We start from the raw sequence: 13,448 nt of genomic DNA, 5'->3' as shown, positions 1-13,448 counted from the left end.
AAAACACACCAGGCATTCGAACCGAGCCATCAGCTTCTGGGCTGGTCTGGGAACCCCAGCAGACGGGGGCAGGTAGCCAGCGGGGGACGGAGCGACCGAACTCGACCCGGTGGTGGTAGCCTGGACAGGGGCGGCCCCGTGCTTCCCCCCGCCTGCCTTACCGGCCCCCAGCCCCCCCGGCTGAGGACGGGTGGCTCATGGCTCTCTGCTGAGGTCCGGTCCAGTCAGCGGCCCAGCAGCCTCTCTCTTGGGCCAGCGAACCAGTGGGCTGGTCTGTATGTCAATTTCGGAGGGTGACGAAAGTACAGGCCAGAACTAAATAAGGCAACATCCCAGAGTTTACGTCAACTGGGTGCTTTGTTCGGATTTGCCCGTTTTATGGTGGAAGTTTAGAATCATGAAATTTGCACAGAAAGGAGGTGTTGGTGGGGTTTGAATTTCTCTGTATGTCTGTTTCACCCACTGAACTATCATTATTCATCTATGACAATGTAAACTCGGTTTTGCATTCTATGACCCCTTTAAGACTGTCTGATTGATAACCCCCCCTCCCTGTATTCAGTTTAGTTCATTTTAATTTAGAGAGAGAGAGAAAAAGAACGGCGGTTTACAACATATGTCCCCTTGATGCACTTTACAAAATAAAAAGATTCAGCTAAAGATATAAATATTACTGATTCAATCTAATAATATAGCCACATTTAAGATTAATCACATCTGCAGTCATGATTGGTTTATATTGCCAATTGGTAAAAGCCTTTCTATCTGGGTAAACCCAGCATATTGCATCAAGTAAATGACTTTGCAGCAATCCCTGCTCCTGAATATTTCTGTGTAATGGTAGCACTGATTATTGCATGCGTGCCCATAAAAAATCTAATGGATATGACCCCTTTTTGCTCTTTATAAAAAAAACAGACTAAAGTGCCGTCTTGATATAAATACATCCTAATTTTAAAGTTTATTCTTAACAATATACCGACTTTACTTACATTAAAGTCATTAAAACTAGTTTAACATAAATATATATATATATATATATATATATATATATATATATATATATATATATATATATATATATATATATATATAAAACACATACTGTATATGTTTAAGACTTGTACTGAATATTATACCTGTACGTTAAACATGTACAGTATCTAGATATAAAGAAAGTAGTTATTAATTCTTTAATTATTCATCCTGGTGCATTTTTAATTAACCTTTTCCAAACAGGGACATGAGCTCAAACTAAATAATGCAAATCTGATCTTTTTTTTTCTTTTTTTTTTTTTTTTTATCCAGAATTTACTCAGGAACTTTGCATAGAATGAAATCAGCCAGGAAAGCATTATCAGAGAGTAGCTATTAAAATCTAGCTTCAAACAGACTTCCAGATGATCAGGTTTATTTATGCCATTCCCTTAAACAACACTGCTTTTATAATTCAACCAGGGGATCATGATCAGTGACATGGGTCAATCTGAAGTATTTTCCCTGTGGGATTATTAAAGTATATCTGATTCTGAGCTATAATATGACATGCATTGCTTCTCTTGCCAAGGGTGCAAAAGCTGCAAATATGTGTCTCTTACATATGTAATGCACCAAGTTGGATTCAGCATGAGAGCTAAAGTACCACATGTATGCAATGTGTAAATATACATATAGGCGGTTTATATCTGTCATAAAGCAAATAAAGAGGCAACTGTCAGGATTTGTTTGTGAATTGTTGACCCAAAAGCAGAGGCAGGAAGGCAGAGGTGAATTCATAGTAGATTTAATGATCAGTACTGAAATCAAAGTCCAAAAACAACAGGCAACCAAAAATCCAAATGAAAACAAAGTAAAAAAAAACAGAACAAGGAAACAGGAGTCCAAAAATTAAAAAATCTAAAAAAAAATGACAACAAGTCAAAACAAACCAGAATCCATGGAGACATCAGGGGGATCACTAACACAAGGAGCAAGGCTCAGACGAGGACCCAGCAAAGAGGAACTGAAGAGAGATGGCTTTTAAAGGAGACTGAGACAAGGAGAGGGCTAATGAGCAGATTGGGAACAGGTGAGCACAGAGCAGAAACAAAACAGAAGCTAGTTAAAAGGAGAACACAAGAGGGCAGCAGAGGGCAACAAATGAAAAACCTGGAAGACTGGAAATAACTAGAAAACACAACAAAATAATAATTAAACCACTAAGACTATAAATCATGGAGCAAAATAAAACTAAACACTCAAAAGAGAACATAACAGAACCAAGACAGAGAGAGTAACTAAGAATAACCCAAAGAACACAATAGACTAAGAATTTAACCATAAAAAACTATATAACAAAGAGCAAAGCAAAACTGAACATCAAAAGAAAAACATCACAGAAACAGAAACTTAACAGCAACATAATTAAAAGACACCATCTGACTTTAATTTAATAGAAATGGATAAACAAAGTACTTTAACTCAGCTCAATTTGGACCTCCATCAGGGAAATTGGAAGAGGACAATTTCTTTTTTGTTCATTAACGATGCATATGAGGGGCTTTATAACTAAAAATGTTTAAGTGAAATAACCAAATTAAAACACAGAAGGACTGCTTACTGAATCAGACTAAAGAATAGCTACAAGAATAGCTACAGTGATTCGGGAAACTGGGTATGCCTTAATAAATAAAAGAGACTCATACAGCTCTCTTTGAAGCACCACATTTAATCATTTTAGAAATTATCACTGGTACACTGCTCAGAGAGAGTGAATAGAGCCAACGTCATTACATCTTCTAGAGACAAAAAAGGGCTAACGTAATCACTTTGAAGTATTGCTGCTGTTTTTTGTTTTCCTCTCTGTAAATCTACTAAAGCTTCTTTTTATTCTCGCAAATCCTTATTGCGCCAACTTTACTTCTAGCACCTATAAATCATGAAACCTTTTAAAGCCTATAGAGGGAACAGAAATTAAGCTGCCCATGTCAATCCCACACATTAAGTGCAGAGGAAACCAGCACATATGTGAAAGTCCTTCAACTGTGGGACCAAAGTGTGAGTGCCTAGATGATCTACAGTGAGCTTCTTTGTTTTACCATGGGAGAAGCAGTGTGAATGATCCTTCATTCATGCCTATAGATAGATAGATAGATAGATAGATAGATAGATAGATAGATAGATAGATAGATAGATAGATAGATAGATAGATAGATAGATAGATAGATAGATAGATAGATAGATAGATAGATAGATAGATAGATAGATAGATAGATAGATAGATAGATAGATAGATCAACTGAAAAATTAATATCAACAATATAATTTTAACTTGGCAGAACCTAATTTAGAACTGTTCTTTTTAATAGACTAGCGCAACATATCCTATTTAGCAAAAAAAACAGTGGATAAAAAATTCCTGGCTTAAATAGCCATAAAGAGCCTTCATATAGTGCAACCTGATGTTGCCTAAACATTGCCTATTTATTGATTGTTAATATATACGCACACATATAATTAGATTAAATGTCTGAAGCCTTTTAAGTTAAATCTTGTCACCATATTTTTAGAAATGTATCTTTATAAGTTCCAGCAAAACATACTTTGATCCTAGTTGTGGCTTTAAAGCTGCAGTCTGTAGCATTGAGGAGAGAGCAGACTTCGACTGAAAATTTGAAGAAAAACAGGTTTCACGCCACTCCCCCACCCTCTCTGCTTCACTCATGCCCCACCTCCAAGCTCCACCCCTCTCACAGCATCTGCGCGGCTACCAGCGTGTGTGAGCTGTGATTGACACTCCATCAGACGCTCCTCTGGCTGTGATTGGTTGTTTTGACTCGTCCCGAATTATTCTTTCCAGATTGAAATACAGGCAGTAGGCGGTACCAATTGAAGCAGTTTTTTTCACAGGTTACATATCACATGTACTGCTGTCTGGGCATAGGGACAGTTTTAGCCAATATGACAAAAAAGTGATTTTTAAAAACTTACAGACTTCAGCTTTAATCTGATGTAATTCTGCTTAAAATAAAATCTTACATGATTTAAATGGTAATTAAATTCAACAAATAGAAAACTCTTAGGTCTTAGGCCCAAACCTGAGATTACTGGCTAATAAAAACAATATAAAGCTCTTCGGGTTGCTATTCTACAAGAAAAACACATTGAAAAGCCATGATATCAGCTGCTATGATGAGTACTTTGTAATGTTTTTGACATTTGACTGCCTAAACAGAACAAGGTTGTTTTATATGACAGATCTGTGCTCAATTTTCATAAAGGAGTTTTAATCTCCTGTATGGAGTGAATTTTGTTCAAAAATGTTAAATGCAAAAACATACATTTACTTATATTTTTAAATGGAAATTTGAAAAAAAAAATGCAATTCATAAATGAAACGTTGAAAACCTCATAATTAAAAAAGGTTTAGAGTGACTTTTGTTTCCTCATGTTCCACATCCAGCACCACTTCTCACACTTCTCAACTATAGCTGAATATAATCTGTAACTCTTTTATCTGCTATTATCTGTCATTACTTATCCAGTATTATAACCCCATTATTATATATAGTCTAGGGCTGCAACTAACGATTATTTTGAAAATCGATGAATCGGACGATTATTTTTTCGATTAATCGATGAATCTGACACAAAATATTTTTTTTATATTAACCTCTTTATTCCAAAATAAACATTTTAGACAGAACAAACAAGCACACAAGTACAGGTTTCTCATTAACTGTACTGGTGCTATATGAAAAATAAATGTTTGTGTTAAAACTACGCAAACTTACATGAGAAATGTAGCTGTACATCCACAAAATATAGGGTACTTTGTTTCATAAAGCGCAAAAAAAGACATTTTTGTTTTTAAAAGCCCCTAAGGGGTTCAAACAATAGGCCCCCCCATTTCAACAAATGAGGTTTTTTTAGACTAGAAGAGTTCTGCCTTTTAAGACAGGAAAGTATAGCAGTTAAAGTTGCTACTTAAGAAAATACTTAACCATAGAGATAAAGATAGCCCTGTGATTCAAATTATAAATTGTATTTGGAATAAAAATGAGAGAACTAGGGGTGTTAAAAAAACACATCCTCCAAAGACAGATATTTACATGCGAATGTGGCAGATAATTAATTGACATATTACTGATCTTGCTGGATTTTATTCTGCTTTACTTCCATAAATTGCAGGATCTTCTTTACTTTATCTTTGCCAGAAGATTTAAACTTTAAAAGCCTTGCCCTCATAATTTGCAAATTAATTTATTTATAAAGAAAATATAAACACTGCTTAAGCTAATTTAAATGAAATTAAAAGTAAAATAAGTAGCCAACCTTATCACTGTCTGTAACCTACTAACAAGCTAAGGAAAGCATCAGATGAGCTACCTGAGAAACTAACTTACGTTTCCCCCACTTTAAAATGAAACAAACATGGTTACTCATCCTGCTGATCAGCTATCTTCACTGCCATCGAAGGCTCCAACGTGTTTTCTTTTCAGGTGCTGCGTCATAACAGTGGTGCTTCCGTGCCATGCTCATTTGTTTTTTACAAAAGTTGCATGTTACGACTTTTATCACTTTACAAAGCGCAGGCTATTTTAATTATTGTGATCAATTTGCGCCGTCAATCCTGGTGCATGCGCACTTCATTTGCAGTCTGGACGCTGAGGGTAAACTCCTCACTAAAATCCTGCGGCTCGGACTGCACGCTGAGAGGGATTCCTGTGGGAGAGGGAGAAAGGCGTTGGGATGGGGGAGGCGCCCCACGGCAGCAGCTGCCGCTGGAGGACAAGAGTAGGAACGATACATGCTTTCACGTAAGAGTCTCCAAAAGCCGCCAGTGACACCGTAAAAAGTCGCCAGATTTGTCGCTAGTCGCTTTTTAAAAAAATAGTCGCTGGAGGGGTCTGAAAAGTCGCTGAGTTGGCAACACTGCAACTGCGGCGCTGACTCGCTCCGCCATATTTTTTTTTCTTCCCCGGGATGACGGCGGCGGCGGATGACGCATTAATCGCGCGACACAACTAATCGATGATTAAATTCGTTGCCAACGCTTTTAAACGTCGATTTTTATCGATTTTATCGATTCGTTGTTGCAGCCCTAATATAGTCCATACCCTATTTTCCTGTATTTTCTGCATATAGTTATTCATATTTATTTATTTTATAGCCTCTTACAAAAATCTCTGCTTATATATATATATATATATATATATAATGTATAGTCCACACATACATAGTTTCTGTACACATGTAAATAAGTATTTATATCCTGTATAGAACTTCTGGATTGATGCAGACTACATTTCGTTGATTTGTACTTGTGACAGAGTAATGACAATAAAGTTGTATTCTATTGTATTCTTTTGGGTTTTCTTTTATTCTTTTCATGCTAAATTTTTTCAATTTTTTTTTTTTTTATTTTGATTTAAATTCTCTTCACTTCAAGGCCAATACAAACCTCAGTCTTAATGTACATATTAACTAATAAAAATGCTTTTGCTAACATACAGGGTTGCCCTGATATAAGCAATATGCACATCTTTATAACCTGACAGGTGCATAATAGAAAAACAATCAAGATTTAAAGAGGACTCATGTACACTGTTCTATATGCAGACATATAGTAAGACATTTATTTGCAACATTGCTTGAATACGTCTCTCTGTACCCCACAGGAGGGACCCATCTAAGACCTACAGAGAATCTGATCTGTAAATCCCAATTCAAAAAGAATAAAATTTTGAATAATAACTTCCATCAAAGTTTCACTTCTGGATAGCATTTTTGCTTGCATCAATAATAGAACAAAATTCCCCTGCATACTCACATACAGTAGGCCATGAGACTAAAAGCACTAATTAAATTTCAGAAAGAGGAAATGACAACGAGGTCTATTGGAGTAGTCTTTCGTACAAAGGGCCAGATAATGAAAACAGACCGATCTTATTGGTCTACTCATTGCTGACTCAGCCTCTCTTTTGTCAATCTAAAAACATTAATTATCCATTTTTATCGGTCAGCTATTATAATTCCTGTGGTGGATCAAACAAAACAAAACAGCCCCTAAACTTGGCTGTAGGAAGCATAAGAGCCAGGCAGATCTCAGTGATATCTCCTTCCACATAAACACTGAAAACATTCAGCTTTCACAGAAAATCACTTCATTGTGTCAGTGCCAATACTTGAAAATGTATTTTTAATGAAGGAAATGGGATTTTTGTTTGCCTAGAAAAGCAGAAAAGGGATATTTAAGGCTATTAGAAGAAATTTAATGGACAACTTAAGAAAATCTAATAATCTATATATCAATACTATTAATATGTAATATACAGTGCAGTTAACCTCAATTTTTTTTACTTTCAATTAAGGTTAAATGTTGTCTTAAAAGTTAAGCAATTTGTTTCTTCTGACTAAGGGCCGGATTTATCAAGATCCAATTTTGCGTGCAGTAATTTGCGCTCGCAAACTGGAATTTTGCGCGAGGGGTTGAACCATGGTTTGCGGGTGATTTAACAAGAGCGATTGCGTAACTGGTGGAAGGTGCAAAACTGTTGGAGACGCCCTATTTAAATGATGGTTTTGCGCGTTTTGTGGTTTGTGGCAAAGTAGTTTGTAGTCTGTACAAACTACTAGTGCATTAAGAAATTTAAATCTTACAGTGACCCCCAACAAAAAAAAAAAAAAAAAAAAAAAAAATATATATATATATATATATATATATATATATATATATATATATATATATATATATATATATATATATATATATAAATTGGCAACCTTTATTCCCTAAGGTGGTATGTGCTGCAGTAAAAAGAAAAAAAAACAGGTGTTTTGTATTGGCCTGTGACTGTGGATGAGATCCCCGCAGCATTTGGCACGTTGCTCCACAGGCGCAGGGGGAGAACCCCGACCCCGTCGGACAGCACTTCTGAAAAAAGGAGATTGGGAGATCCCAGCTCTCGCTGCAACCGTACGCTGGAATGACCCAAATGCAAAAAAGTGCAATGTTGCAAGGAATTTTGTGATATCTGGTATTGCGTGGGTCCTCCTTGTGGCTGGCTCCAAATCCATTCGGAGTTCCCCCAACAGCTCCAAAATGGTAATGCTGGATAAACGATATGTTTTGATGATCGTTTCCTCGTTCATTCCAAAAATATTTACACGGAGTGAAAAAATGCGTTCTCTGCGTCTCCTTGCTTTATTTCCATGTCTCCTTCTTGCGACAATAACCGCTGCCATGTGTGCGCAATTACGCATACAGACCATTTGCACCTTCTTTTGAAACGTGTTAAATATAGAGTCAGATACCGTTAGCAAAATTGCGTTCAGGTTTGATAAATCACTTTGCGAGTGCTAAATTAATATATTTACATGTTCTCCTCCCACAAGACGCACTTTTGCGTGTAAACGCCCTATATTGCATATTCATTGCAGAAAAAGTACTAAATGGATAAGAGGCGCTATTTAGCACGTTTTAAAGACCAAATCCTTTTAGCACGCTGTTGATAGATCAGTTTGTACATTTTTTAGCGTGCCCAGTGAAATAGCTCACGTTTTTATACACGCAAACCTTTGATAGATCCGGCCCTAAATGTAATATTGATGTTTCCTAGTGGCCCAGCCAGACTCTAGACTTGATTCTGGGCAAGAACCAGTTCAACTTTTTAACCATCATGTTTTCTGAATTAAATGTGAGTGAAACAGCAGTTGATATTAAAATTGATCATCCTTTTACAGTGTTCTGTCAGATCCTTTATGAAGCAAACTCCTTCCTTAAATGAAAGCAATTTAATATCTATAGGGTATAACAATGTTGAGTTTTATTATAATTTTATATAAAATCTCTGTAGAAAGAAGCTGAGCTTCCTGTCCTGTGATGGAGGTGGTTGAATGAAGAAATTACAATACATGGAGCCTAAATGGTAAATTAACTAAATTCATATAGCACTTTTCTAGTCATACTGACCATTTAAAGCGCTTTACTCTATATCCACATTTATCAAGCCCACTAACCCATACAAATTCTTACACCAATACACACTCCTGTCATATATTAATATAATGCTTGTAGGAGCCCAACTCTTGCAATGTGAATACACTTCTCACTTCACAAGCATGTGTTGGGAATGTCATTGCTTGGCAGTGAGGGGCGTTATTGGTTGAGGAAGTCTGTCAAATATTATAGACATTATATTTAACAACTATTGAATGGAGCTTTATTGAATTTTACTAGATGGAATAATGTTATCCCACTTAATCAGAAATGGATTGTTTGCTTTATGATACAGAGTGTCTATCGGACCCATGTAATTAAATTACTGTAGTCCTGTGATGGAGTGCTAACCTAACCAGTGTGTTTTTACCAAAGTACCCCTCTAGGAAGGGCAAAAGATTCCTGGTACCATGTGATAAAAAATGAGCAATGATAGAAGATGCCTTGTCAAAGCTTGAAATGCATGTCTCTAAATTAATTTTGTGCATCTGTTACTTTGGTTTCGTATTTCTGTTTCTATGTGCAGGGGGTGGACATGTAGACTTTGAGGATTTTTGTGAGTTGATGGGGCCACGAATGCTGGCTGAGACAGCTCATATGGTCGGACTGAAAGAGCTCCGCTCTGCCTTCAAACAGGTAAGGGTACCCTTCCTAAAACGTATGACTTTGAGTAGACTGGGTCCTGATCCGACAGAAGGTTAATCTAGGAGATGGACCTCTATTATGAAAGCACCAGGAATGTAAAGAAGTCTGTAAGAGCAGGGATGACAGAGTGGAAACAGAACAATGGAGAAACAAAAGCCTCTCAGAGGAGATGGAAGACATTTGTGGAAATTTCTTTCTAGCAGAGCAGCATCGTTTATTTAATTCTCTATGTAGGAAAAAAATGTAATGGTTTTTTATAGAAAATATTTTACAAGATGGACAAAGATTTGTTGATTAAAGTCTAAACTGAAAACCAAGAAATTGCACTTGGAGAATATCAGAGGCACATCTGGTTTCCATTGAATCTGTTACTCATTGCAACACATTTTGTTTTAACAGGTTCTTAAGTCACTGTCTTCAACTGTACATAATGCTGCTTTATGAAAAAATCATAAGAGCACATGGCTGCATGTGAATCCATATGTCGTTTAAAAAAAACTACACGTTACTTCACACATCTGCATCTAAAACAGTGCAAAACTCTTCTCCCTGTCAGAAGAATGTTTCACAAGCATTTTTAGATGTCATATCCCTGCCTTAGTTTTGAACAAACTGTTTCAATATCCCTTGGTTTAAAAATGGTTCTTATTCCTCCAGACATATCACCTTTAACTCTCCTCACCTCTTACACAGCTGTCTTTTTATCCTTTTACATCATGACCATGTCCCCAATTCCCCACTGTCGGTGAAAATGGCAGTTCGACTGTGACGGAGACGGAAAGATCACACTGGAGGAACTGAAGGAGGGCATGAAGACCCTCCTCGGGGAGAAACTGAAAAAAGGAGAATTGGAGGAGATCCTCGGCGACATTGACCTCAACAAAGATGGAAGCATCGACTTTGATGGTGAGAGAATAGCAGAAAGAGAGAGCTGTCAGTAGTGGCTTTGAAAAAGAAAAAATGAAGCATCTTTACAGAATGTTGAACAGATTGCTCTCCAACTGCCTCACGTATGCCTTAAAATCCATCTGAAATTGAAAATAAAATAAAGCACTAATATGAAAGAAAATCTTTGCAGAGACGTAATTATAGTCAAAGTCATTTTCTATTCTCATGTACTTCTAATGGATCTTAATCAAATCATTATAAAAATAAATCTTAAAACGCCCAACCTTGGCTTTGAGAGCAGGTGACCAGTAATGCTAATCTGACTACAACGTAGTTAATTCTGTTCTGGAAAAATATAAAATTGTAAATTTTTTGTTTTACATGCAGAGTAAAACTACCACTGTATGTCTCCCAGAAAATACCAACCCCATGATGTCAAACAGTGAGGGGAGCATTATGGTGAGGGGACGAGTTTCTTTAGAAGGTACAGGGAGAACAATCTGGGTTCATGTGAAGATCAGTGCTGCTAAACATGGAGCAAACCTAGAAAGGAAAATCCTATTAGAAGATGCAAAATAATTAAAACCAAGTCGGAGGGTCATTTTGAACAAAAAACCATATAAATAACAGCAACAAAAAGAATAATTATAGATATTAGTGTAATTTAAGTCTGGATCTAAATCTGATAAATGGCCAAAAAGAAGAAAAAAAAAGCAAATTTTCTCAACTGATCTGGGTGAGATTTAGTTACTTTGCAAAAAAAACTCCCTTTGAAATGAAATTATATGGAATATATTTCAGAAAATGTAAAAAACATTAAAAAAATCAACTTCAAAAGAATATTTAAAACGAACAAACAACCAAATACACACAAAAAGAGAGTGGTTGCATCAAACCAAACTAAACCCCAATTTCCAAAGAATTGGAGCTTTAACTTTAGTTAAATAAAGGATTAAAATAGATAATATTGAACAATTATTCATCAATTTCCGTTGCTGTATCACAAACCTTTTCTGTAAATACCATTTAGTTGAATGAGAGTAGCCTGAATAAAATCTATGTGTATGAATACCTGAGCATGGCATTGCAGCTGTTTTGTAATAGCTTTTTTTCTCCTAAATTTTATCAATTAAAGAACAAATTATTGTTTTAATTTAACACCAATAAACAAAAACTCTTTGCTGACCTCATTTTTAGTCAGATGAACTTTCTTCTAGTCAGCCTTAGAAAACTAAACTATTGTGATCTTTGTTTAGAGTGCAAATAAAGACGTCTTTGTGCCTTTTCCTCTTGGTTTATCTTCAATTAAATGTAGAGTTTTAGAGTAATAACTTGATGAATAGATGGAATAGTGCTATATGATCCTTTGAAGGGATCTGGAAAAAGACGAGCTAGTGGAAGGTCAGGGCAATACGTTTAGGGTGGAAGAGACAGAGCATCAAAATGTAAATAAATTTAAAAAATGTCAACATGGGAAAGTATAGATGATTCAGTCATGGTGGGCAGCTTGAAGGGTCAGTCCAGACTAAAAAGGGGAATATTAAGATCTCGAAGCTTACTGTCACATGCTACACAGATGAGAGGACACAGATGTCAGGTCAGGTCGAAGACAAATATTTCCTCCTAATGTTTGCATCTGGTAACATCAACAATAGCATCAGCTAAGCATATGGGTAAGGGGCTGAGGAAATCCCTTTTGGATTGGTGGACAAGTAAATTCAAACACTTAGGTATGTTTACCAAATGTGTAAGGGGTTCAGGAAACAAGGCACTTTTATAACAGCCTTAGACTGTTCATTTTCCAGTCTATCAGCAGCAGGGGAAAAGTGCTATAACACATTTTCTTATGTGAGGAAATTATCTTTATTAAATTTTACATGTCATCAGTTCTTCTCAGATGACCTACTGTCTGTTTCCCTTGCAGAGTTTGTGATGATGCTCTCTGCGCGGTGACCTCTGATGAAAAGAGAAGCTGAGGGATCAAAAATTCATTTACGACGAGGTCCACTTCCTCCAAGTTTGATTTGAAGCTTTGTGTTAAGAAAAAACATGGAGTTTTAGGCATCTATGAACACAATCGGAAGATTAGGTTGAGTAAGTGCAGTGAGTTATACAATCAAAAGCAAAATGCTGTAAGGTTGCCCCCATGTGGGCAACAAATGCAAGGCTTCAAAGGAGAAAAAAAAAAGTTTAAAAAGTTAGTTTTTGCATTTTTTTGGTGAACAAATTTTCTATTTTTCCACTTTCCTTGCATGTATGAACTGTTTTGATGTATGACTTTAATCTAATGTCTCCTAATAAAGATATAAAGACATTAATAATAAGAATCCACTGGGGTTCATGTTTGAAAAAAAGTGCATTTATTGTTGAAAAATGATAACTTAAAACATTTTAGCAAAAAGCAAGATCTGTCTGAAAAGGCTTTGTACAAATGATTTACATTAAACACCATTAACTTAATATATATATATATATATATAGAGATTTTTTTTATTCTTTTTCTCACACATTTATTTATATTATGACATAAAAGCTTGAGAAAAAAAATAAAAAGCATTCATGCTGTGGCAAAAATAGGGAATGGTAACCAAGCTATTGCATAAAGGTAAAGATGTATGGTGTAAGGCAAATGTAGCTCCTCCACCTACCGAAGCCTCCTCTCTTTCCAAGCACTCAGCAGCATTTAATGAAGGTTTACATACAATTCTTTCATGTACACTTCTTTTTTTGTTTGGTTAAATTACTTCCAGATTCCCCATTTATTCATAGAATATTTTCAAAGTGATGATTAACACACTTGTAATCAAACAGGAGGTATTTTCGGGGGAAACCAATATGTAAACAATAATTGTGACGACTCCCACTTAAGAGCAACACCACAGATTCCAAATTTAGAGTTTATTACCCGGGAATTGTGTTTACAATTACATTGATT

The 13,448-nt window shown here is 36.0% G+C and overlaps 1 protein-coding gene across 1 annotated transcript in view; it reads left to right on the top strand.

Annotated features, from left to right (window-relative positions):
- The window catches only part of cabp4 (calcium binding protein 4), a 46,676-nt gene extending 33,733 nt beyond the window's left edge, over positions 1–12,943 (top strand). Inside the window, exons 7-9 of the mRNA XM_038269046.1 lie at positions 9,507–9,616; positions 10,384–10,531; positions 12,438–12,943. Coding sequence (XP_038124974.1) covers positions 9,507–9,616; positions 10,384–10,531; positions 12,438–12,466 — 287 coding nt within the window. The 3' untranslated portion in view covers positions 12,467–12,943. The remainder of the gene's footprint in view (positions 1–9,506; positions 9,617–10,383; positions 10,532–12,437) is intronic.
- Positions 12,944–13,448: the final 505 nt, after the last annotated feature.

Source organism: Cyprinodon tularosa, unplaced genomic scaffold (assembly GCF_016077235.1).
Source record: "Cyprinodon tularosa strain WSP-4 unplaced genomic scaffold, ASM1607723v1 ctg718, whole genome shotgun sequence".
NCBI classification, from domain to species: Eukaryota; Metazoa; Chordata; class Actinopteri; order Cyprinodontiformes; family Cyprinodontidae; genus Cyprinodon; species Cyprinodon tularosa.
The sequence above is the reverse complement of the archived record's forward strand: the minus strand, read 5'-3'. Positions and strand labels throughout refer to the sequence as shown.